Here is a 27,256-nt window from a genome sequence, read left to right as displayed (position 1 = left end):
GTTTTATTGCTTTTCCCTCAAATGATATTTTCCCTCGAGAGGAAGAATCCAAGTACCAGTGAGGAGAAGGACGATCTGGTGTGACATGTAGTGGTGAATCATTGTTCTCCCACTCCTGGGTTGCAGATGGTTCAGCACATGCATCACACACACACACACACACACACACACACACACACACACACACACACACACACGCGCGCACGCACACGCATACACATACACGCACACACACACATGACATGACCAAACACTTGAGGTCACGAACTTGTTTGACTGACAGCAGGTGAAAGAGAACACTGCTATAGTTTATAGTTACTGCAGTGATGTTTGGAGCGTGCGCTCTTCATCAAACAGAATTGTGACATCAGTCAGTGCCTGATTGATGTGTTGAAGCTGTCTGATGATGTCAACAGCTGCAATGCATCCTATGTGATCATGTTGATTGTTGCGACTGTAGGTCGCAGATTACTAGGCCCGACCCTACCTGGGCCCTCATCAAACCCTGTACACTCAAGACACTGCCCCTGCTGCCACCCTTAGATCTCCATATATGGAGTTGACCTGTTCTGACATTCCATATGTTGATCTGACCTCATCAAACCCTGTACACTCAAGAGACGCTCCATATATGGCCAGTACAGAATTCATTCACTATTGATCTGACCCCCCTCCCCATGCCGAAGCGGTCCAGCCCAGCAGTCTGCCATCACCCAGGCCCTCAGGGCGTCTTACTGGTTTATTTGCTTTCTACTCTCCAAATGACATGTCTCTCAATATACTGTGGAAGGTAATAATAATGAATTGCATTTTATAGCGCTTTTCCATGTGCTCAAAGCGCTTTACAATGGTTCATTGATTCATACATTGGGAGGTGAAGTGGAGAACAGTCGACGCCAGCGTCCTCACTTCCCACATTCACACACCAATGGTGGCGAGCTCACACCGACCGACTCATTGGAGGCAATGTAGGGTTCAGTGTCTTGCCCAAGGACACTTCGACATGTAGACAGGAGGAGCCGGGATTCGAACCGCCGACCCAGGGATCATGGGACGACCTGCTCTACCTCCTGAGCCACAGCCGCCCAGGTAGGCGAGGTAGGCTTCAAAGGGCGAGGTCGCTTCTCGCGACCCACAAATAAATCTGAGACCCACAAATGGGTTCCCGACCCTGATTGTGATTTAGGGATCACGATTTTCAACTTTATGTCTATATATTTGTTGTAAGGGCTAAGGACTGTAGGACTACAACCCTCTCTTCACTTCCCGGTTTTGAGCCACTACCCTCATGACAAGCAGGGTTGATAGAATGGTATCTATACTGTAGTAGGCCATATGGGTGTGTACCGTGTGTCAGTGACAATTGTTTCCCTTTTAACATGTGTTTTCTGTTGATCTTTCCTCTGTAGGCGGATAAGGAATACAGAGGCAGCGTTAGACCCTTTGTCAACTTCAACGCCAAGCACGATGCAGAGATCCTCCACAAGGCCATGAAAGGAATCGGTCAGTTATTTTCCTGATTTCCATATAGGCCACAACGTTTGTCATAAAGTCAGTCAGCATTTGTGAGGGTAGAACACTCCACGCTCATTCAACATTCTTATTATTATTGTGCAACGCTTACTCATAAATATACATCACTATCCTTTTGTTACCATGTGTGACTAGATTTGACTGAGAGCCTGCCATCGTGCAACCTCCAGCTATTCACCAGAGGAGGAAAAACTGAATTTATTTATATTTCTTCCACAATGAGTTAATAGCACAGGCAGACTCTTCACATACCAGAGCATGTCTGAAATAAATGTCAGAGCTGAAATCGACATGTACATTTATGAAATGAATGCTTAAACATGTAGCTATGTGTAATGTAATGTTAGAGTCCACAGAAGTGAACCTTTCAAGCCTGTTTTCTCAACTCGCTGTTTTCTGCAAGACATTACTAAATTAAAAAAGAAGATCCAATGGCAGTCCCTCAGTCAAATGTAGTCACATCTTTTTTATGCCTAACTGTATGCGGCTGCATAATGCAAGCCTGTTTGTTTCATTAATCAATTTTCATTAGTCCACTATACTCTGGTCAGGTCATTACCATCTATGTGTTCCACATTACACATTTTATATAAGTATAGATTATTTGGAATTTACCCAGACTTGCTGCACAAATTCAACCATGCAATCTAAGCAAAAATAGCATAACTTGCACCATCTGTCACAAGTTAACTGGCATAGCCTTGGGTAGGCAACCAGGACTGGGCGCTCAGAGGAGTGCACAGAAATCTGAGAATATTAGAATCAGGCACGTGCAGAGAGTGTTATAGAGAGGCAGGGGCTGAAATCCCATAAGAGGGCACTTGTGGCCCAAAATAGCGGAAATAGCAGATCTACAAGCTCAAAACGTGTCGCGCTGCGACGCGTTGAGAGCTTGTAGATCAGCTATTTCCGGGGCGCAACCCTGCACTCTTTATCTACTGGAGATGCGGTGTGTAACGACATGGATTTCGAAAACAAATTAGTTCAGGAGACTTCGGAGGAAAAAAACCTATTCTCCTGAATGCTGCCTTGTTTAATGGGCAGTTGTTTTACAGATGGGTAAAAGGGCAGGGGCTGAAGCCCCCTTTGATGTCTATGTGTGCACGTCCCTGATTAGAATATTCTATCCAACAACAATAGCAACAACGACACTGATATAGATGTACAACGACACTGATTGCTTTTATAGTGTTTGACCTCTGACCTCTCCATCTCTCAAGTGACCTAATGCCCACTACAGCATACAGAGTGGGAAAGCATAATTACAATATTTTGTCCTTTCACAGTTACTGTCAATCAGCTGGCCCCCCACGTAATCAATGTGGTATAGTTTTGAGTACATGCTAATTCGCAATGCAATGGTGCAGCCTATACTTATACTCACTGTTGGCAGACAATGGTTCAAACCCCATTAAGACCCAAAGCCAATTCTAAAACTATACTATATATCTTTCTGTGGCTCCAGATGATCCCTGTGCTTTAGAGTTTAGACCCACTGTTTACCTGTCTGTCTAGCATCAAATGTTGGATGAGTGAGAACCTTCTCAAGCTAAATGAGGATAAGACAGAAGTTCTCATAATCGGTTCTACTGAACAGAAAGAATCAATATTAAGCAGACTTGGCAACCCGACTGTAGAAAGTAACAGTACAGTAAAGAACCTGGGGGTTATTATTGATTCTGAATTGAATTTTAATTCACACATTAATCATGTTACCAAGATTGCCTTTTTTCACCTTAGAAATATTGCACGAATCAGAGCCTATGTGTCCTTGGACGATGCAAAAACGCTAATCCACGCCTTTGTTTTTTCTCGGCTTGATTACTGCAATTCAGGACTTTTTTCAGGACTGCCTAAGAAAACAACTGACAGATTACAACTTGTCCAAAATGCAGCAGCCAGAGTTTTAACTAGAACTAAGATGAGAGAACATATTACTCCAGTTTTGGCATCACTGCACTGGCTTCCGGTTGTTTTTAGGATTGATTTTAAAATGATTTTACTTGTCTATAAAGCTCTCAATGGTCTCGCACCTTCCTACCTACATGACTGCCTGCCTAAATATGTCCCAAACCGCCCGCTAAGGTCTTCCACTGCTGGCCTGCTCGCTTTGCCTAAAAAATACGGGGAAGCAGCTTTTTGCTTCTACGGGCCGTCGGCATGGAACAAGCTCCCACTGTACCTTCGTCAGGCAGCCTCTGTAGACATTTTTAAAGCTCAGCTCAAGACCCACTTCTACAACATTGCTTTTAATTGATCTTTTATTTTTTTATTTTTTGTTATTCATGTCCTCACTGTATTGCATTACTGCTTGTTTTTTTTTTATGTCGTTGCCTTGCTTTTCTTTTATTCTCCATTGTTCTGTAAAGCACTTTGAGCTGCATTTCATGTCATGAAAGGTGCTATACAAATAAAGTTTTATTATTATTATTATTATTATTATTATTAAAAATGTCTTCTAACAGTTTTGTGAGAGACTTATGTTGCTATATATCAGTGGTTGTCTCAAACCTTTTCATGTCAAGGACTCCAAGGAAAGTCTATATGTATTTGGCCCCGGAGTGGGGTATTTTAGTGACAGGAGCAAAGATTTGAATTAAAACAAAAAGAAAATTGGTTTAAAAAATAAATAATAATAATAATAATAATAATACTACATACTTATACCTATATCAATTACACACCCCATGAAACCTTGAATTGAATTCAATGAATTTTTGTTTTTGTCGAATTCCTAAGCCAATCTTTAGGAATGCAACAAAAACATCTGCATGAATTCAAGTCTTCATGTGGGGTGTGTGCTATAAAATAAGACAAACGACTCCTTTCACTGTGCTGGTCCATATGATCCAATCCCCTTGGAACCTTCTCCCCCACCCATTGTGAACTGTATCTCGTTGCTTACAACCTGTACTGTCAAACAACAGAGCATAAAGAAATCTCCAAAAGAAATCTGGAAGTGAATGGGAGAAGATTGCAATCAACCAGTGAGCTGCCTGTCTTTCTAGGCCTCATAACAGCGGTGTGACCCCCGGCGGTCTGACACGGTGGCTCTGTGGTATAATTATACCTTATGTAACGTATCAGTTTGACCCCCCTGGGGAAATAAATGACACATGGCTTGTTTTTTTTTCCTCCACTGTTCTTCAACAAAGGCGCCAGTGATTTTCTTATTTTAGGCACTATTGATTTCTACTGTAGATCATCAGTTTATCTCATCGTTTCACAACATGTTAGTCCAGGAGACTGCTTTCAGAGAGGTCAGGGCTTTGTTTAGATGTTGTGCACGTCAGTGTTGTTTTTGTCAGCAATTTTGGTTTTAGTCATATAGTCTTTTGAATTATTTTCCTTTTTTTAGTTTTCCTAGTTTTAGTCACATTTTTGTCACCAGGAATGTCTTAGTGTCTAGTTTTAGTCTACTAAATCTACGGCTGATTTAGTCGACTAAAATGTATTTTGGCGGGCCTTGATGCCGTCGTAATGACTGATTTTACACTTGTAGATCTGAAAATAGCAGATCTACAAGCCCACAACTCTGCTATTTCCAACATGCAATATTGTAAAATGACTTATACTGGATCTCTTGTCCACTAGGTCCTTGCTAACATTTTAGTCTAGTTTTTATTTGTTGACGAAATTGTCAATATATTTAGTCTTAGTTTTAGTCATCATAGCTCATTTATCAGATCGCTACAGTGTACTATAATACCCATAAGTACAGAATAACTATACATGCAACTATGATGTATTTATTGTGTAAGTATATGCATTGTTACTTTCTCCAGCATGCAGTTTGCCTGCTTTTGCAAAATGAGACGCAGGATTTAATGCCATTTAATGCCATTCCCCAACATCGATATCGTGTTGTAACACATGGGTCAGAGATGCTATATGCGAAAACAGACGTAAGATGTGTATAACATTTAGACAACAACATAATAAGACACACACAAGTATCCTGTGTGTCTCAGGAGGATCAGCGCTGGACAGCACCAAAGGTGGCTTTCAGTCCGATCAATATGTTCAGCACTGGACAGCGCTGAGGCAGCTTGATTCCAGACAAGCTCCCATATGTCATTGCCTCTCCATTAGGCCAAGGCTCAACAGAGACTGTATATTATCCAAAAAGCACACCACAACTGGAGATGCCAACACATTCAGCACAAACATACCGAATAAATAAATAAACAACAACAAAACAAAGGGTGTAGGAGACCCCAGCCAAAAAAAAACAATAGGACAAAGGATGGGGAAGCTAAATAAAACTTTCCCCATGTCCAACCAGATCAGAAAATAATTAACTACTCAAACTAATGTATGTGTCTGACATTGGGGGGGAGGGGTGCTATAGGTTGATGCAGTGGCTCAGAGAGAGTGCAGCACAGACGCACTTAATGTGGTCTGCAGGTTAATATCAGAATACTGATGTTATTGATTTCAGCTGTTCCAATTGCAATTCCAAACATGCGAACATGACACGCTTTAATTACTTCAGTCTAATGTGTTAATAGCTTAATGACTAGGGGTGGTTAGGGCGCCACCCTCCCCCCCCCCCCCCCCCCCCCACAAAGCAACCCCCGACTCTGTAGCTGCTACAAAATCTACAAAGCTACACAGTACAAGTTGAGCTGCCTTCAGTTCAACTGCATGCTTCAAAGCTACAAAATGACCACAATTCCTGCTTGTAAAGCAGCCAGTGTTCATTGTAAACCACCAGGGTTTATTTATTTAAAAAACAATTGCTCATCAGGCGAGCCTAATATTACATAATAAAAATAAAGCATTCCAGGCTGTGTTGATTTTGGCGGCAAATTTTGATTTAGTTTTAGTCATAGCCTTTTGAATGAAAAATATATAAAATTTGAGTAATATTAGTAATAATAGTTACTCATCTGATTTTTTTTTGTTACACAGTTTATTTTGTCGACTAAAATGTATATTGGCAGATTTTCACTTGGTTGCACGCTGAAAATAGCCGATCTACAAGCCATCTGCTATATTCAGAACGCAACCAAACATAAAAATTCCGTTAGTTCTGGATCTCTTCTCCCTAACATTTTAGTTTAGTTTTTATGTGTTGATGAAATTGTCAATATATTTAGCCGTAGTTTTAGTCATCATTTTAGTTTTCGTCAGTTAAAAGAGGTAGTCGACAAACACCTTTTGTCATATAGTTTTAGTCTACAAAATCAACTCTTCCATGCAGGGAGTGCAATGGCGCTTTATTCATCTCTGAACCTTAATTTAATAATGTACTTTTTTTTCTTTGCACCAATACATTTATATACCTTATTTTATTTCTCTCTCTCTATCATCAGGCACGGACGAAGACATGATTCTCATGATTCTGACCGCTCGCTGCAACGATCAGCGCCAGCAAATTAAGGCGGCGTACAAGAAGGCCTACGGAAAGGTAGGCTGCACCACCCGCTTGGGGACCGGAGCGGATCAATATACGGGCCACTCCTCCGCTCTCAATCTGCCACATGATGACGCATGCACGGCCCGAGGCTGCAGCATGGCGGAGGGCTCGGCCATCCATCCACGGAGGCTCGTTGTCCCATGTGGTGCGCTGCAGGGACGTGCAGAGAGTGTTAAGCCCAAACCACACTATTGCAACTCATTGAGTTGCATTAGTGTGGTCTACCTTAAAAACCGTTTTGCCCCAACCCGACCCTTTGGTGTGGTTTGGGCTTTAGAGATAGCCTGGCTCCAGCCCTGATTCGCTAGCCACGCCCATTAAGAAAATATGTTCTGGCGATTCAGGTCTGGACTCAGTCTCTGCCTATACGGCTGCGTCAAAAATCTGAACGCAGCAGCTGATTGGCCATCGGCCTCGTCACTCAACAGTGTCAGACAACAAACATGGCTGCCCCCACTGCAGTAACTCACGACTGTATCAATCTGGCTATTAAATCGACGTATGATACATAGTTTCAGACACGAGAGGTTTTATAAACAGATTTTACCGCTTTTCTTTACATGCTAGTTCAGTCAGACAACTCACGAATAGATTAAACAATATTTATTGCAGAATGAGTAATGAGTGTGCATATGATATTTGACTTGGCGTTCGGCTCTGCTGGATTTCTCCCTGCTCGGCATGATTAAGCAACATCATAAAACATAAGAGCAGGAAGATAGATATACAATAACCCCCCCATGGGGAGCATAGATAGCATAGCCCACCGGTGGTGCTGGGGTGGTGGTGGGAGAAAACATCACATACAACCGGGAACCATGAGCAGAGGAAGGCAGGAAGAGCATGGAGTCTAGTGAGCTTAAGTAGCCTGCCCACTTAGTCAGCTGACTGCCGCATCGGCGAATGACGTGTGAGACTTGCACACACGTATACTCCCACATAGTAATGCAGCATGTTAACCCCTTGAGCATAGTATGGGCCTTTGAGCATGACAAGAACCTCCCTTGAGGTTGACTGACTGAACTGACTCCGCCGCTCCGCGCGCTGCGTTTGATTAGCGCTCATTGGCTGTGTTTGTTTGGTTAGCAAACGGGTTAGCCATAGCCATAGCCATAGCCGCTTTGACGACACCCATCCCATAAACTGCTGCCGTGGGGAGGGCTTTCAGTCTGAATTATGAAGTGAAACAAATGAAATTCCGACTGAGTGTCAGGCTATAAAGAGGCAAGGGCTGAAATCCCCTAAGAGAGGGTACCATTGGACAAAATAGCTAAAATAGCTGATCTACAAGCTCTCAAGAGAGCTTGTAGATCAGCTATTCCCGGGGGCGCAACCCAGCACTCTTTATCTACTGGAGATATACGACATGGATTTCTAAACACATTTGTTCAACGCAAAATTCTGCGTTCAAGTTCAGGAGACTTCGGGGGAAAAAAGCAATTCTCCTGAACGCTGCCAATACATTTAAACACGTATGGCATGGAAAGGAAAGGAGTGGCGTTTGCAATTCTTTCACACCATCAGTAAATGCTGCATGCATGGTCTTGGGAGGGCAGTTGTTTTAAATACGGTTGAAAGAGCAGGGGCAGAAGCCCCCTTTGATGTCTGTGTGTGCACGTCCCTGTTGTGCTGCTTCCTCGCACTCCAGATGAAAATGCTAAAATGTAAAATAACACAGATGCTTTCCTGGCTTTAATGGTGACACCAGAAATGTTTGAATCACGGTTCTGCCTGGTCCGCTTATTTACACGCACGCACGCACGCACGCACGCACGCACGCACGCACGCACGCACGCACGCACGCACACACACACACACACACACACACACACACACACACACACACACACACACACACACAACCTGCCCCCCCCCAAATCAGTATTCACACTCACAACAAAAACACGTACTGTAAGTGCATGCCCTCATAGTACTGTACAAAGCTCCATGCATATACTGTAGGCCTACACATGCCAATATGAGCCACACAAGAATATGAGCACACACACACGCCCGCATGCATTCTATAGGGACACGTGATTCCTTCTCACTCTCTTCTTTGAGAACACTCAGGCCTCACCACCACCAGGAATGCCCAAATCTGTGATTAACTGCATAAAATCAATTTTAGACGCAGCCCTCAATGAGTGAGGTGATGCTGGGTGTATAGTTTATAGGGCAATACCCTATAGTAAATATTGTTAGGGGGCCATTTTCTAGGTTATGCTTGTCTTAGGGTTAGATGGAAGTACAAATGATGTCTGTCTCTCTGTCTCAATCTCAATCTCTCTGAGCTCTTTAAACCTCAAACCTCAAAACCCTTTGACTTTGGTTATTATCTTTTTTTGAACGATAGCGAAAGGATGCCTTGTCCTAGAACGTTTTAGAGACTGACTACTATTGGTTGTGCATTAAGGAATTGGTGGAAGGATGAAAAAGGATGTGATATTGTTGTACTTTTTCCACAAGTGATCCCATAGTGTCTCCTTCTCCTTCTGGGTAGTATGTGGTAGTAATAACAGCAGCTGTATTTGTGTTGCTATGTTACTATTACTTGTTTTATATTGTATTATATTTCTGCTGTCCGGAGGAAACCTCATAACTCCAAAACGTTCATTTTTCAGGAAATGAAAGATTATAATTTTTTTATAGAAATGAATAAAACCTTAGCCTATATATTTTTTAAACGTTGCAATACTGCCTCGTCAAAGTTGGTGTTGTGACATTAGATGTTATCAATTACTTGTATGAGAAGGAGAGGAGTGGTGGAGTTAGCTGTTTTAGCAGACAGTTTGTGTTTTTTACTACTTTCCATTGGTTCAATATTTCCGAAACAACACACGGACGTAATAGCACTGATTTATGGAAAAAAAACAAATAACCTAAAAAATTGAGTTATGAGGTTTCCTCCGGACAGCAACGCCATCATTAATTTGTCCACAGGATCTTGAAAAGGCTCTGAAATCGGAGTTAGGAGGGCTGTTTGAGGACCTCATTGTGGCCTTGATGTTACCGACCATCCAGTACGATGCTGCTAAACTGCACAAGGCCGTGAAGGTAACTATTTTTAGAGTAATGCTTGAATTATACTTAATTGCGTCATGGCTGTGTCACTCACGGATATAGCCATTCTACAAGCTCACAATGTGTTGATTGAGGCTTGTGAAGCGGCTAATTTTGGCGTTCTACGTCTCTTAATCAGGCTTATCATTATGTTCTTCAAAGTGATGGTCTTTTCCAGGACAAACACAGCATGTTGCCTTATTTCATTTAATGGAAAGATATAAATGAGTACAGGCCACAAATGAGTCCAAATCAAGACCTTCCGAGTAAGATTTCCAGAAAGGTGATAAGAAGATAAACATGACAATGACAACATTTCATTCATTAAATACTAATTTTAGTGTGGAGAGAGATGCAGGACAAATGGATCCCGGAGAACTCGCCAGTTTACCAAGTCGCCGTGGCGGAAATTCTTCATCAATATCTTCATCGTTATGCTAAGATGCTGTCTTCATGTCAAACTCACAGATGTTATAGTTCATTTCCAAAGTGATCAAATTATTAGGTGAATACCAGTATGTGAATACCAATGATAAGTAGGCCTACCATTTCAGGATATTGTTTACTAATGAATTTCATTGTTTCGGTACTTTTGTGTTTAAACTTTTAGCATTCCTATATGTTCTCTAGTGTTAACTCTAAACAACTATCCTCTCTCTCTCTCAATTCAATGCAATTGAAATGAAGGTGAAGTCAAACTAAAATGCACTAAATTAGAGTTGGTAAACTGGCGAGTTCTCCGGATATACCAGACATTGCGGACAAATACATGAAGGCATAATGTTTACAATACACTGCTGCATTGGCAACAAACAATGCAGCACAGTATCGTACATACAGTAGAGTCACAACAACAACAAGCAATATACTGTACGGGTGACGGCAGGATTTAATAATGATGACTTCCCTCTAGAGCACATTGTAATGACAGCCATTATTCATGTGCCTTCAGGACTATGCTGGGTTACAGGTCAGGGCAGTTTGTCTTTGAGCTGCTACAGTACAGTATATTGCCCTCCACTGTGTCCCAAACAGTGGCTCAGGACCCATTTGTGGGTCATGGTGGACACATTTTCTGGGTCGCGGGGCTAATTTCCCTTTATAATTTTGTTTCCCATTATATGTTTTGTTTTTAATTATTATTATTTGGGCGGGCGGGGGAGGAGAAAAGATTTTTCCAAAATAATTTCATGAATAAATGAAAAAAGAAAATCCATAGATAATAATATTTAATGAACAATTTGTATTATTTTGTATTAATTAATAAATAAATAAAAATAAACTTTAATAGTAGAAAATATCTGATCTACAAGCTCACAACATGGCGCAAAGCAACATGTTGTGAGCTTGTAGATCTACTATTTTCACTTTTGGGTCTTGAGCTAAATCATCAGGGAACCACTGACTGCACTGCTCTATTATTATCTCTGTGTATAGGTGGTACAGATGGGGATACCTTATCCAGCTCTGGGCGGGAACCCCATTTGGTGTTTTTAGCATCATGTTATACTTTAGATATAGAAAAATAGCAGATCTACAAGCTCATAGCACGGCACCGAGTGCCGCACTACGAGCTTGTAGGTCTGCTATTTTTTAAGTGTGGCGCAAATCTTTGAATATAATTATATTCTTTCAGAGTGAAGGTTTTTAACTCAAATCTTTGCTTCTGGGGGGGGGGAGGTCCGTGGAACATCATATTTTCAGATGGGGTCGGCGGCCAAATACATATATTTTTGGGCGTCCTTGACGTGAAATATTGAGAACCACTGACATAGAAACATGAGGTTTTTCAGAAAACTGTCAGGATTTAGAAGCCATTTTTTTAGAATCGTCCTCAGGTCTAAATGTGTTATTATGCGACGGTTGGTTTATATGTATTCATGAACTCCATGAGCATGATCCCTGCAGGGAGCTTAATTTGACAACTATGGACTGTATAAAGTCCTACTGTAAGGCCTCTTGTGTGGGAGACGACAGGGGCCAAAATAAAGCAAACAAATCAATATGCAGGTTAAAAGCTAATAAAAAAAACCCAACCATTTGAATGAAAATTGCTGGACGGATGAAAAAGAATGCGATGTTGTTGTAATGACAGCCATTATTCATGTGGCCTTCAGGGCAATGCTGGGTTAGGTCAGGGCAGCTGTTTGTCTTTGAGCTACTCTATTATTGTCTCTGTGTAGTCGATGGGACGGATGGGTTAGTTGGTTCAGTATACAGTATGTGTTTATGTGAGCCCTGGGAGGTACTGAGGATCTGAGGACGATTTTACAAATGTCTTTAAAACCTGACAGTTTTCTTGAAAAATCCACTTTCTATGTCAGTCGTTCTCATACATTTTCATGTCAAGGACCCCCAAAAATATATGTATGTGGCCGTCGACCCCCATCTGAAAATATGTTGTTCCAGGGACCCCCCAGAAGCTAATATTTGAGTTAAAAACGTTCGCTCTGAAAGAATATATATTCAAAGATTTGCACTATACATTTTCACAATTTTTCAAAAATACAGATCTACAAGCTCGTAGTGCGGCACTCGGTGCCGCGCCATGAGCTTGTAGATTGCTATTTTTTAATAGCAAAAGTATAACATAATGCTTGAAACACCAAAAGGGGTTCCCGTCATGAATGGGTTAAAGCATAACACACTGCATTGTCACACCCTATAATATCGCCCAATTTAATTAAACGTTGCATCGACAAACTCCCCCAGGCAGCACCTGAGGTCTTTTACATTTTATCATCTGAACATACAGTACATGATCTGTATATTGTTGGTACGGTATTAGGCAAGGAGGTTTTTTTTTAACAATGTAAAGAATCAGCCATCATGCAAACTCTCTTCTATGCCATTGCAATGTAATATGCAGTTAATTATTTGTTTGTTGCTTTCTACTCTCCAAATTACACGTCTCTCAATACCATTGTTGGCAGGGATTTCAAACTAGATTTCTCAAACTTTCTTTCATTCAACAACCGTGCTAATGTTGCAGGGAGAGAAAGACTGTAGCTCGAAGTCCCTGCCATTAACGGTGCATTTTCGAAGTTTCCGACTGCTCGCCTTCGAGACATATGCAGGTCAAATAAGTAGACAGAAATGGTGTCATCTATAGTAAGCATTAATGAGGACAGGACCGAAATATGGAGATGTGGTTGAAAAAAATATGCGTCACTCGTCTAGAAAAACATCTCGGCTGACGCTCTGCAGATTTCATCCAGATGTTCTGCTTGGTTCTCCAGGGAGCCGGTACTGATGACGAGGTGCTGATTGAGATTCTGGCCTCGAGGAACAATGAAGAGATCAAGAACATCTGCAAAGTCTACAAGAAAGGTACGCTTGTCTTGCGGCTCAGCAGAGGTGGAAAGTAACTAATTAAGCAAACATTAAGCAAAAATAGGCAAACATTTGGCAAAAATACAATCTCACAAGGTGTTGTGAAATTGTGGTCTTGTAGTTTGGTTATTATCAGCGTTTAATTTTGTGTACAGGGAAAAATGAAGTTAGGCCAATATAAACTCTACACAGGGTATATACCATATAGTCAACAACAGTATATAACTTAAGTTATATATATTACATATTATATATATATTAACTTACTTTTATCTTTAAGGGAAACTCTAATGCGTTTGATGTGCATTTCAGTGAATTGTTGATTGTTACCTATTAGAAACAACAATATTAATAGTACAATAATCCATGCAGGCATTTCCCTTTCTGTCTGTGTCAGCGTTTATCTGTGCTCCTACAATTCCCAGCATTGTGTGGGCAAGTATCGAACAAAGTAGTTTTGTCATCATTATTACGAGTGTAAATTTAACTGAGTGTAAAAACAGATAAGAGTTGTTAACCCATTCTGGACGGGAACCCCTTTTGGTGTTTTAAGCATTAAGTTATACTTTAGCTATTGAAAAATAGCAGATCTACAAGCTGGTCTGCTATTTTTGAAAAATCTTGAAAATGTGCCTCAAATCTTTGAATATATATTCTTTCAGTGTTTCAGTTTTTAACTCAAATCTTTGCTTCTGGTGGGTCCCTGGAACAACATATTCTCAGATGGGGGTCGGCAGCATATTACATATAGTCTTTTTTTTTTATGGTACGTTATCAGCACCCTTTTATTTTCCACTGGAATAGCTGAGTAGTTATGTACGTCACTGGCAAATCAAGTGTAATGAAAACCTCGACATTAGCATCTTGGGGCACTATCATAAATATTATATACCTTACGTAACCTGTATTGAATCATGATGAAAACAACATACGATACTGTACCATTGTGGGAACCGCTCTATGCTTTTATGTGACTGGGGGGTGGTGTGTGTGTGGGGGGGGGGGGGTACACAATTCATACTAGCAATGCAACAAGGCACGAGGGGCCAGAGCCAAAAAGACTATATGAGCCGGACAGAAGAGAAGGCCAGGCCATCCGCTAGCCTTGCTAATCGAATATGTGTGGTCGGTCGGAGACCTTCTGAAAAACAGAAGCTTGGCCCACTTGGGTCGATTGCAACCTTTGATGGTTAGTGAGAAGTGTAAGCAATCTTCCTTCCCTTCTTCTCTTGTTTCCTTCCCAGAGTATTCTAACAAGCTGGAAAAAGATATCTGCGGAGACACCTCAGGACACTACCAAAAACTGCTGGTGATCCTATGCCAGGTAAGGAGAATGTGACGACGAGAGGGCTGGGGGGGGGGGGGGGGGGGCAGGGGGGGGTAAGAGGGAGGGCGGTGGAAAGACGTATACGAGGCGGGTGACAGCGATTAAGTGAGAGAGAGGGCGAACAGGAGAGGACAGCTGGAACCACAGATCTTTCCTTTCCTGTTAATTAGAGTCTCTAATCAGGATGCCATTAGAAAGTCATTTGAGGTTTGGGTGGAAATTAGGGAATGAAGGAGAAGGGGGTTGGAGGAGTACGTGCCACTATAACTATGACACTGTAAATGTCAAGACAAGGTGGAAAGGGAGGAGGGGTAGGGAGGGAGTAAAGGGGGAACAGAATTATTAGGAGATGGCAGAGGAAACCTGAGGGTGATGGAGGGAGCAGGGGAGAGAGTGATGATGCACTATACAACCTCCACGTCTCAGGTGTAAGTTGGTATTAGAGGCAGAATGTAATCATGGGTCGTATGCCACTCAGTATAGTAATGTAATCTCCCTTTGGTCGCCTGATCTGACAAGCATGAGATCACTTCACCACATTTCCAATCACGTCTGACCTTCTGCTTTCTGTAGTACATCGGTCAATCTACTATGGTAAATCTGTCTGTTTGTGTCTGTCTGTCTGTCTGTCTGTCTGTCTGTCTGTCTGTCTGTCTGTCTGTCTGTCTGTCTGTCTGTCTGTGTATTGATTTCGCCATCAAGGGCAGCAGAGAGGAGGAGGTAGAAGAAGACAAGGTTGAGAAAGACGCCAAGGTAAGGACCTAAAGCGACACCGTTTTAAATTCAAATTCAGATTTTAGTTTAGCATTTTTCAATAATACTTAAAATGCAGGGGGACAACACAAGGCTTATTTCTTAGTTTTGCATAATCTGACTCATAAAGTCACTCATTATGGTTAAACAGTGCCCCCTGTCACTGTGAGAAACAATCGAACCTCAATGTGATGTCACCACCGCTCCCCCTTAGACCCCTATTAGCTGCTGTGAGGCTCTGCCTTTCAGTTCATTTTTGCTCTATGTCTTCTCGTTTGTGAAGAAACAATACATCAGTCGCTGCCTAGCTTAGATGCCTATAGCTTAACTGTCCCACTCTAAAACAGCAAAACAAAAAAAAAACTGCAGACCTTCTTGTCTGAACTTACGGTGGTCTGAGTTATGGCAGGCTGCTATCAAGACACATGCCCGTCTTCGCTCACTACCTAGGAGTACTAGAAATTGGATTGTATTTCCACCCCTTTGCTTGGTACCGGGATAGTAGGAGGCCAAGGAGCTGCATGGGATGGCTCAATATGCCCCCATCTAGGTCTCTGACTGTCGCTCACAGAGGGATAGTAGGAGGCCAAGGAGCTGGGATGGCTCAATATGCCCCCATCTAGGTCTCTGACTGTCGCTCACAGAGGGATAGTAGGAGGCCAAGGAGCTGGGATGGCTCAATATGCCCCCATCTAGGTCTCTGACTGCTTGGTACCGGGATAGTAGGAGGCCAAGGAGGCTCAATATGCCTCCATCTAGGTCTCTGACTGTCGCTCACAGAGGCCACCTTTTCTGCAAAGGCCGAGGGTTGCGACATGAATGAATGAGCCTGTATGCATATCAAGGCTTCACCTTGCTATATGACCTGCAGGTGTTAAGTGACGTGTGCGTGTGACTGTGACGTTTAAATAGCGTCCCACCAGAGGTCAAATCACCAATGCAACACTGTGAGAGTCAACTCGCAGCTAGTCGTCGCAACTATAGTCGCAAGTCATGTCACCTCTCTGTAATTTGAATTCATCCAGGACCATTATCCATTCCATTCTCTTTTGGACTGCTTCAGGACATATGACAGTATAGCCTATAGCCTATGCCTACAGACTACAACACTTAACAGGTCACACGTGGACCATTGATATGCATTATGCACAAGTCAGCAGCTTGGTAAAAGATGCGGATGGGACAGCCAATTGTTGTCGGAGGAGCAGATTACTTTTCTTACTGTACCTCCGTCTTTCAGCAGCCTAACCTGCACGGGTAAGAGCTCTATATTGACTGGCCCAGTTGCCCAACAGAGAACAGACGCTACGCTTCTGCTTGGCGTATCGTATGGGACGCGTTTACTTGTAAACGTGAGGCGTACGTGTGCGTGCGTGTGAAAAAAATACTGGGCCCACGCCATGGTAGAGAGCCCTCATCCTCAACTTTTGTTTGCGTCTATTCACCTTATTCTCGGCTCTTCTCCAGGGCGGTGCCATTGCCCTTCTCTATACAGCTTAATTAGACTGCAGGTGTAATGTGGGTATAGTCTGTTTGGTGCCAGATTTAGCAGGAAACTAGATATGTTGGAGACAGTGAGAGTGGGTTCATTATTAGGACTATTCGGATTATTACCTCCAAACACAGATGCTTTGCAATAGCTCCACATGCAAGAGAGAGAGCTATTTTAAAGAAAAGAAAGTATGTTTTAAAATTGCCATATAACGATGGCATGGCCAAAAATAATTAAATTGGAAACTCAAATTGGAAACTTTTAAAATGTCAACATGTTATCTTATCAGTAGTGCCAGCTGTTGCTGGAAGCTGGTCTCCAGAGAGCCATAGAGAGGCAAAGGCCATGGGAGCTCTGCATGGGCAGTCTTAGATTAATGAGAGATCAATAGATTTAGAGACGTCCTGATGGAATGGAAAAATTTGTTCAGAACCATTTCTGTGTTATTGAATTTTGATCTGAATACAAAATGTCCTAATTTTTCTATTTTTATATATATATTAGTTGTGCTGAAACATTTTCATTCCATGGGCCCCCAATTTTTATTTGGCTGTGGACCCCCATCTCAAAATAGTTTTTGGAACATGAGGCCGTAAACATTAATTAACTAAACACACAGTGTGTGCGTGTGTGTGTGTGTGTGTGTGTGTGTGTGTGTGTGTGTGTGTGTGTGTGTATCTGTGTTTGTTTCATTTCAGGACTTGTTTAAAGCTGGCGAGGGAAAGGTTGGCACAGATGAGGAGAGATTTGTCAACATCCTTGGCAACAGGAGCTTTGAGCATCTTAGATTAGGTGTGTGTGTGTGTGTGTGGGGGGGGGGGGCGGGGATGGGGGTTGTGCATTCATGTGTGCGTGCCTGACATTGATTGATTGAATAATTGACAGTTTAAGAGTACAGCAGTGTGTTTAAAAAAGCCAAATGCATAATCGCAAAAAAGCAAATTAAAGGCTTGTTTCCTGTGGCCCAGGTAAACATACAACATCAAGACAAGCAACAATACGAAAAAAACACATACAAAATAATATATAGAATATGCATTTCAGGGTCACAGCTAGAAGGTCCTGGGTTCGATTCCCGCTGGGGACGCTGTGGGCACTGGGGGCGTGTTTGTATGTTCTCCCCGTGTCCCCTAAGGTAGTACCCTCACAAAAACATTCAGTAATCCTGGTCTCTAAACTACCTCCCCCTGGCCAGCTGATGGAGGGGAAAGGAACTGGTCGGAATAACGTGTTCCTTCCACGTGCTACGTCCGGCCGGGGAAACTCCCTCCTGTCAGATGAAAAGAAGCAGCTTGGCCTCCTCATGCATAGAAGGAAGCATGAGGTCAGTCCGCTTCCCCCCCGGGTTGGCAGGGGAAGTGTAGCGCCCAGGATTACATTAGATAATTGACACTGGGTGAAAATCGTGATATAAAAAAATAATAATATGCATTTCAATCTATTCATGCCAGTATATAGTGGAGGACATTGTTTTGCTGCAGCTTCACTCTGGATGTGTCACTTATGATCACTTGTGTGGGATTTCACACATTTAGGACATTTTCAACAGAGCACGTTGTTTTTGTATCAGTATATCAAGTGTTCAATTTGTAAAAAATAAATAAATCGAAGGGGCACATTTTCTTCTCATACAACAAAAAACGAAAATAGCTGATCTACAAGCAAAAAAAAAGGAATTGAATTGAATTTTGAACGTTTTTTTCCCCTATACAGTATTTAACTTCCCTATTCTGGGATATGCGTTCAGCAACAAATAACAGTGAAGCTCACAACATGTTGCACTATGACATTGTAAACTTGTATATCGGTGGGACTTCAAAAGCAGAGGCATGAATTTCGCCCATCATCATCATCCATAGCGCATCAAAACCTCATAAGTGTAGTTTAGATCGCTGAGTTGGAATAACTTCCACAGTTCCACACCCGATTCATTGTCTCGTTTCCCCCACAGTGATGGCTGCCTACAAGAAGATATCTGGGAATGAACTTATAGATATTATTGAAGGCGAGACCACTGGGAACTTGGAGAACTTGATGCTTGCTATCGGTAAGACCGTTGTTGTACTACTAGGGATCATGGTAGAGCCATTTACGTTTGTATATTTGAATGAAATACTGCAACTACATTGTTAGCCATTTATTTTATTGGGGACAGTTAGGTCAGTCAGTTATCTGACAAGAAAATCTTTGCACATAATTATCGTCACCCTTTTTTTTTTTTTTTTTTTTACATCACAAAGCATCACAGAAACACATACATAAAAGCAACAACGTACACCCCCCCCCCCCCCCAAAGAAACAAGGACAAACAAAGCCACTTTCAACCCTGTCACAAACTTGGGCATGTTGTGATTTATTTTTTTAATTAGCAAAAAAGATCTACAAGCGTTGTGAGATCGTATAGATGAGCTATATAAGTCTCTACACTGTAGGTTAAAGAGAGGTCAACGTGGCAAACATTTCACATTCAGTATTAATATCGTAACAATGGTTCATTCATTCATTCATTTATCCATTCATTCAATCATTCACATTTCCCACAGTGAAATGTGCAAAGAGTGTCCCAGCCTATTTGGCAGAGGAATTACGTGCTTCTATGAGGGTAAGTATCTGTTTCCACACTATGTTCATATCGATAAGGCTACTATTATTGACCCACGACAAGTGCTAAAGTTGCTGCATTTGTTCCAAAGACAAGTTTAGTCTGATGAAGAGAAACAAAGAAACAGTTGCTGCTCACTCTCTGATTGCATAATTTATTGATTGTATTCACTCATCCTGTCTTCGTCTTATCAAGTATCAAACCAGAGCTCGTGTTAGGTTCAATAAATTATAGGAACATGAGAAGTGGTGTGGACCGTGGAGTGTAAAAGAAAATAATAATCTGTGATTAACGCTCAAAGAACAAAAGTGGAAGATAAGATAACCATGATGGATGATGGCATCAGCTTAGCTGAGTATAGTTAATTCAAGGGGGGGGGGGGGGGGGGGGTTAGGGTTCTTGAAGACTCGTACGCTGAGTTGGCGGTGCTCAGATTTGAACCCATGAACTTGTGATCCAAAAACGAGAGCTTCACCTACTGAGCTATGCAGACACAATCACTTGTTCTATGTTCTATTGTAAACAGCAAAATAATTCAGTGTTTTTAATGTCAATTGTATGTCTCCTGGTTTTGGGGATGTCATTATCCATTACTACAGTGTGTTTGCTGTTCATGTTTTCACACACAAACTTCTCTTCAACTGGGATTTCAGATAATGTTCCATTTATTGTGTATAGAACGTTTTACACAAATTGCTCAAAAATCCAGGCAGAATAAGCATTTTTCAAACTGCTCAAAATGGCGGAGGGCGGAGTTACTGGACAAAGTAACAGATGTGTTCCCCATGAGTCAAGGAACACGTGGGAACAAGACCTTTTGCCAAACGACTGGTTTTAGTGCTATTTGGCATGATCCTCTACCATACTCTAAAGTTTCATAAGTATGTGACGCTGCATGTATTATGGGCAGAAGAAGAATTTTCACAAAACAGCAATTTTCATTGGCTCATAAAACCTTCATTTATGCACTTAAAAATGTACTTTCGATTAGATGTAGAAACTTTCGTGCATTTTCATCAAAGATCCTGGGAGGAGATAGATTTGAACAGTTTTCCATATAATTTAAAATGGCGGGTGATCAAAGGTCAGAGGTCGAAAGCAAGAACACGATACTTGTCGGCATGAGGAGACGCGTGTTTGTATCGAAGTTTCATTGCCGACAGTCAAACGGTTCATGAGCTATGCGCGTTCAAAGTTTGCATCTTCAATTGAGTGCTATATCGCCACCCTTTGGCAAATGGTCCTTCGGGTATGGTCCCCTTAAAAATAAATCTGTTCACTTCTCTGACACTTGTCTTTTCTGTACTTTTCCTTTCCTGTCGATATGCCGGTACTGTCAAATAAAAGCTGCTTCCAGCTGCTGATGTTGTGTTTGTGTGCAGCGTGCCGGGACCGATGACGGCACTCTGATGAGGATCATGGTGTCCAGGAGCGAGGTGGACATGCAGGACATCAAGGCCTACTTCACAAAGACGTTTGGACAATCGCTCTATACCTGTATCAAGGTACTGTACGCCAGACCACAAAGTAATGATGGGTCTTACTCAAATAAAATGGTATGTAATCTCTGGGAATTTACCGAAAAAGTGAGTAATAATTGCAAATGGGTGTAGAATCTCTACTCCACCTCTTTCCCCCCCTCGACTTCCTTGACATCCATCATCTAACCCAATGCATTTCAAATCACTTGCTGGACATAATGGATATGCTTCAGTTCCACACCACTCATGTCAGAGCGGTGATGGAGAGAACAGTTGATTTCTTTCCAAAGCTTTGCTCAGATTTATTCAACAGATTTATTTGTTTTGCCCCCAAGATCAGTGCATAATTACTGTCTCCACCAGCCACGGCATGTGGAGAGTAGGCTACTCCGTCCGTGCGTGTGTACAGCTAATCTCCGGCAATATTAATCCAGTCCATGCCAACGGACGGAGTGCAAAACATACTCTCCCCATGCCTCGGGCTGGTGGAGACAATAAACAAACGCTTATAAAACACTAAAACACAGTTGTCAAAAGCCAATGAATCCAAGTGGAGACTACAAAACTCTCAAGCTGTATTAAAAGATACACGGTATAAACAACGTATGAAAAAATATCTAAAACGATCTTATAACAATATCATATTAACACTAAGATATTATAATAATATATTAACACTAGTATTTGCCCTATTCTTGCAACACTGATGACTCGATCTGTGGTAGTAATTACTTCATAAAACTAGTTCATATATATATATATATATATATATATACAGTATATATATATATATAGGCCTAACCTTATTGTAAGTCAACATTCCTTTATATTAACGTATCATTTCAGAATTCTAGCAGACATTTTTTGGGTGTCAGCTCCACAGTTAGTGTCCCTCTTAAACCTCAACATGTAATTGGTCTCTAAACTGCTTCCCTCTGGCCAGCCGGGGCGCCTGATGGAGGGGAAAGGAACTGGTTGGAATAACGTGTTCCTTCCACGCGCTTCGTCCAACCAGGGAAACTCCCCCCCTGTCAGGTGTAAAGGAGCAACTTGGACACTCAGGCATGAAGGAAGCATGAGTTCAAGTCCGTTGCTCTCCCCATGTCCCCCATATATGGGGAGTGGACTAGGTTGGCGGAGGGTGTGTAGAACCCAGGATCACATAAGATAATTGACACCGGGGTGAAAAATGGGTTTTTCAAATTATATATATAAAAAACATGTAATTGCTACATAAAACAATAAATGTGAAATGAAGAAGACAAGAAGAGGAGGAAGCCTTAAATTGCTTTCTCATTGACTTGTATCTTGAAATGATATAATAGGATGTTGTTAGCTGTCAACAGCCTACAGAGAAGGCCTCGACACATAAGTTGCCTTGTTTGTTTGTCCTGAATTCAAAGTAGAGAGAGAGAGAGAAAAACAAAACGCTGCAGATCTGTGTCCGTGATTACTATTTCTCGTCATAGACATACAAAGCCTCCTGGGACTCATTAGCTGAATCTGTGCCAGCCAGTACAATGGAGACTCAAAATATGTGACAGGTATTTTATTCGGGTCAGTTGCACTTGCAGCGCAGGTACAAGCACGTGAAGATTATGTATAGGCTGCACATTTTCTTTCCTAGAAATGCTGTCGATATGTGTACATATTAGTACATGTTTTTCCTTGGAAATAAACCAAAACTAAAAAGTTCATGACAGCTCGAGATTAATCATGTTGGCAGTCGATAGGTTGTCTGTCATAAATTCAGTTTGCGCTACTTCACTTCACTTCACAATTACCGGATGTTTTACCTCGGAAATAGAGATTAATTAGTACATACACCACTATGTATCAAAATCCCACTTTTTTTTGACAACTTGTCATAAGACCGACATTATTCTTGGAGCTGACAGCTCCTGGCCTGACAGTCTGTCTATCATGATATTTAAATGTTCTCCACAGTTGTTGAGGACAACATGCACTAGCATAGAAATAGTCTGGGTTTTTTGCATTTTTTTGCATTTTTTGCGGTTGACAGCATATCTGTTTGCCATGTAGTTGGCTCCCCTTATGTATCAGAACACGAAATGATGTGCTCCGCTGGAAAAAACAAACAAATAACAAATAGCCCTATCAAATACTAGTTTTTGTGTTTATTGATTTGGTCCGACATGCAGACAAGACGAGATCAAACAAAAACAGTAGACACAACACAATGTTTGTAAATACATACATCAAAGATGCGATTATAATTTATTTCTAATGGATGAAGCCTTGGCCTGGAAGAGAGGTGGTCTAGGTGGCACGGTGGCACAGTTGGTAGTGCTGTTGCCTCACAGCTAGAAGGTCCTGGGTTCGATTCCCGCTCGGGGCGCTGTGGGTGCTGGCGGCGTGTTTCCTCCTCCGCGTCATCAGTGCCCATACCCGAAGGCGGGGTTGGCGAAAGGGCCTTTCTGTGTGGAGTTTGCATGTTCTCCCCGTGTCCCCTAGGGTAGATACCCTCACAAAAACATGCAGTAATCCTGGTCTCTAAACTGCCTCCCCCTGGCCAGCTGGGACGCCTGATGGAGGGCAAAGGAACTGGTTGGAATAACGTGTTCCTTCCACGCGCTACGTCCAACCAGAAACTCCCCCCTGTCAGGTGTAAAGGAGCAACTTGGACACTCAAGCATGAAGGAAGCATGAGTAAAGTCCGTTGCTCTCCCTAGGTTGGCGGAGGGTGTGTAGAGCCCAGGATCACATTAGATGATTGACACAGGGGTGAAAAATGGGTTACAAAATCGTGGGACAAAAATATAAATTATAAAAATAAGAAGAGAGGTGGTCTCCAACCTTATTAGAGTGTTTCAACCCTCAACCACTACACTCTCCAGTTGGCGGGTCAGCAGTGATTGGCCAAGTCACTGCCCCTCTCCTCCAGGCTTCCAGCTATAGACGAATCAGCGGAGGGCCGCATCCTGCCAGCCAGGTGCAGCAAACCAGTGCTGACTACACGCCCCCGCGCATCCGCCCACTGTCCATTATCTCTCTGCCTTTTGTGTTCTTGGGGGACTGCAGGTACTGAGAGGTCTCTAGGACTATGGTTTGCCTCTACTCCTGCCTCCTGCCTGTCCTCCTACGTCTCACCAGACTGCGTCTGTGCGGTGTGCATGCGTCCATCCTTGTCCACGCTTGGCCTTACTCTGGTGTATTTGAGTCAAGGAAGCCTTCTCTGAGACTGTCACAGTCATTGTTGTTGTCGTTGAATCTGTCCTATCGAGTCTCTCTTCCTCCTCCTCTCGGGAGACTCTGGGGGTATTGCTCATTTGTACGTTCTGTAGCTTGCTTGGTGCCCTCTTGCGAGTCCAGCGTCACTGACCTTCCTCGGTTGCCATCCAGACTTTAAACAAATAAAACAAACAAACACGAGATTATGCATGATGAACTCAACATTAATTCATAATTATGAGGATGGTACCAGACACAATTCCAAAGTTGGGCACAATAACAATCAGCAGTCAATCGACAGTCAACACACAGGAGTCAAGATGACACTGAAGGACCCCAGATGTTCTCAAATATTGCTGAATTAGACCCAAAGTTCCTGAGAAGTGAATCTGCGTCTGATAATGTTTGTGTAAAGTGCTGACCCTTTCTGACCCTTTCATTTGGTGTTTTTCTCTTTCTATGGATTGGTTGAGTTACCGCTCCGAATGCGAGAATCCCAACGGTCCGATGCGGGACATGGCTATCTACGTTTAGCGCATGTTTTTATTTATTACTTTCAATCGCCTTTGTACACACCCGGACAATAGATCAAGCAGCCCCGATTCATCCCACAACACTCCGGTCAAAAAAAATTAAAGCCTCTCCCCCTCCCTTCCTGAAAACAGGACGGGAGGGGCGCATTGTGTAGAATAGTCTCTATCAGATAATGGCGGTGCCCATGCGAGCGTACTCCAGTCAACAGAATCAAACTGCATAAATTAAGATTTATTTTGAGGTATGCGGTGTGCTTCTCGCTATAAGAGAATATTTGCTGTCTGCCTTGGAAAAGGTTGGTCGTCCAATGCTATCAGCGTAGTGTCAGGCTGCGGTATCGTTAGCACGCGTTGGGAAAGTACATTTCTCCAAGTTCCAGTTACACCGGCTGAGTGTCGCCATTTCCTGTACCCGTCGTAAAAATAAAGGCTCTCCAGCAGTTCCTATACAGTCCAGCCATGTACAATTTAGGCATTTAATCCAGCTCGATTTACAGTACTCTACTAGGTTTTGACCTCTCTTGGTTTCTTTTCCCTGCAGGAGGATACAGATGGAGACTACTGTAAGGCTCTGTGCTACCTCTGTGGTGGACAGGATTTACAGTACTCTACTAGGTTTTGACCTCTCTTGTTTTATTTTCCCTGCAGGAGGATACAGATGGAGACTACTGTAAGGCTCTGTGCTACCTCTGTGGTGGACAGGACTAATGACCACACCTGGACATTACACGGTGCCTACAGTGTGATGGCCACTGCAAGACAAAGCTATATGTGAGATGAGGCTATCAATTCATAATTGCTAATACTCTCTTGAGTTTATGCTGTTGATTTAATAAGTTAAATTAGGTTGCTTGTAATTTTTGTTATTCATGTTATCAGTAGTTGGAGTGCATTCTATTAAACTCTCTTGATGTGTACTTTGTCTTAAAAATAAATCACTAAACCTGCTCTAAACATCTCTGGGAGAATCTGTTTTTAATATAGTTCAGCACTGTCATTCCAACTATAAAGAAAATTGAATGTTTATTTATTAGTAACATAACTAAGTTGTTTGGCATTCGTTCACTCATAAAGCTGCCATGGCTGCGGAACACTTAATTCCACAAGTAAATTGTTGCCTCAGCATATGCTTTATCAGCATAATGCTTTATCAATGCCTTTACCCCATTGCTATGTGCCTTCATAACACAATACCAAAACAATGTCATCACATTCTCTCTCTCACTCACACACACACACACACACACACACACACACACACACACACACACACACACACACACACACACACACACACACACACACACACACACACACACACACACACACACACACACACACACACACACACACACACACACACACACACACACACACACACACACACACACACACACACACACACACATTTTTGTCATATATTTAGTCAACAAAATTAGCACTGGCTGTTAGCATAATGAAATTAAACGGCTGAATTGACTCAGTTCATTCATACATCAATATATTTATGCATAGCCTACTATAAGGCTTCTCAATAATGGCTTGTACACTTTGTACTGTATGAATGCAATGTGTCAAATGCAAGTTGTTGAATTATTAAAAAACCTCATGTCAACACTGTTCCGGCCCTTCATTAATTACAAATGAAACCTGTCCCGACTTGATTTGCAGTGTGGCTGTCGGTGGTCAGGTCAATAAGTGATGAGATGCTATTTGAAATGGTTGTGCCTCAATTGGCTTCTATTGCCTCTAATCGGGGAGCTTTAGTTCAACTGATGTAAAATGACACTGCTTTATTGACGCAGTTACCACAAGGTGGCAGGAAAGTCTGAGGCAATCAAAAAGCATTTGCTTACTTGGATGTCCCCCATTTAGTGGGCAACATAGTCCAAGATAGTAGGCCTAACATGCTTGTTGTTGGACTAGCATTATGTTGAACATCTGTTTATCTCCACCCGGCCAGTATAGGCAGATACCGGTAATGATGTTTTCGGCTTTCCTTGTTCACCGTTCAAACTTGGACTGGTAAATGTAATATGTGCCTGCATGTGAACGTGTTGAATATGTACAGTGACTTTCGGATTTAAAAGCGAAGAGGATAGGTACAAAGGAAGCTTACCACACAATTAAGGCCTTATAAATAGATAAAATACAATGTTGCTCTCTACAACAACTGCGAGAGATGCAGATGCAGCGTTCAGCGTGGAGAGCGAAGTGTACAGCACATCACCATAGTCAAAGAGTCGCACACGGCACCCCATGTCATTTAAATATTACAATTTGGAGTGGGAGAATTTTGATAGTCCAGCAACACCATATCTTAGTCTATTCAGGAATTTTCAACAGTGCTATATCTTGAATGCATTGCATATAGCTCTGCTCCAGCATGGAGCTCCTCACTTGCATTTAGCCCCATTGTTGTTCTTGATGGATGTTTGCTCAGTCTTTCTTCCCACTAAATGGCTCTTTTCCAGTTTTCCTGCTTGCATGTGCTCGATGTTTCAAGGGAGGGTGACCCACCTTAG

General features: G+C 42.2%; 1 protein-coding gene across 1 annotated transcript; it reads left to right on the top strand.

Annotated features, from left to right (window-relative positions):
- Positions 1–1,475: 1,475 nt before the first annotated feature.
- Positions 1,476–27,256, top strand: anxa5a (annexin A5a; the record flags this gene model as incomplete). Its single annotated transcript, XM_083786222.1, has 13 exons — positions 1,476–1,503; positions 6,852–6,946; positions 9,899–10,012; positions 13,258–13,348; positions 14,596–14,675; positions 15,381–15,431; positions 17,622–17,715; positions 18,875–18,970; positions 19,467–19,525; positions 20,908–21,030; positions 25,273–25,334; positions 25,380–25,502; positions 27,238–27,256. The coding sequence occupies exons 1-13, from the start codon at positions 1,491–1,493 to the stop codon at positions 27,254–27,256; spliced, it is 1,020 nt and encodes a 339-aa protein (XP_083642348.1). The 5' UTR covers positions 1,476–1,490.

Source organism: Protomyctophum parallelum (assembly GCF_964188405.1).
Source record: "Protomyctophum parallelum genome assembly, chromosome: 16".
In the NCBI taxonomy this organism is placed as follows: Eukaryota; Metazoa; Chordata; class Actinopteri; order Myctophiformes; family Myctophidae; genus Protomyctophum; species Protomyctophum parallelum.
The sequence above is the reverse complement of the archived record's forward strand: the minus strand, read 5'-3'. Positions and strand labels throughout refer to the sequence as shown.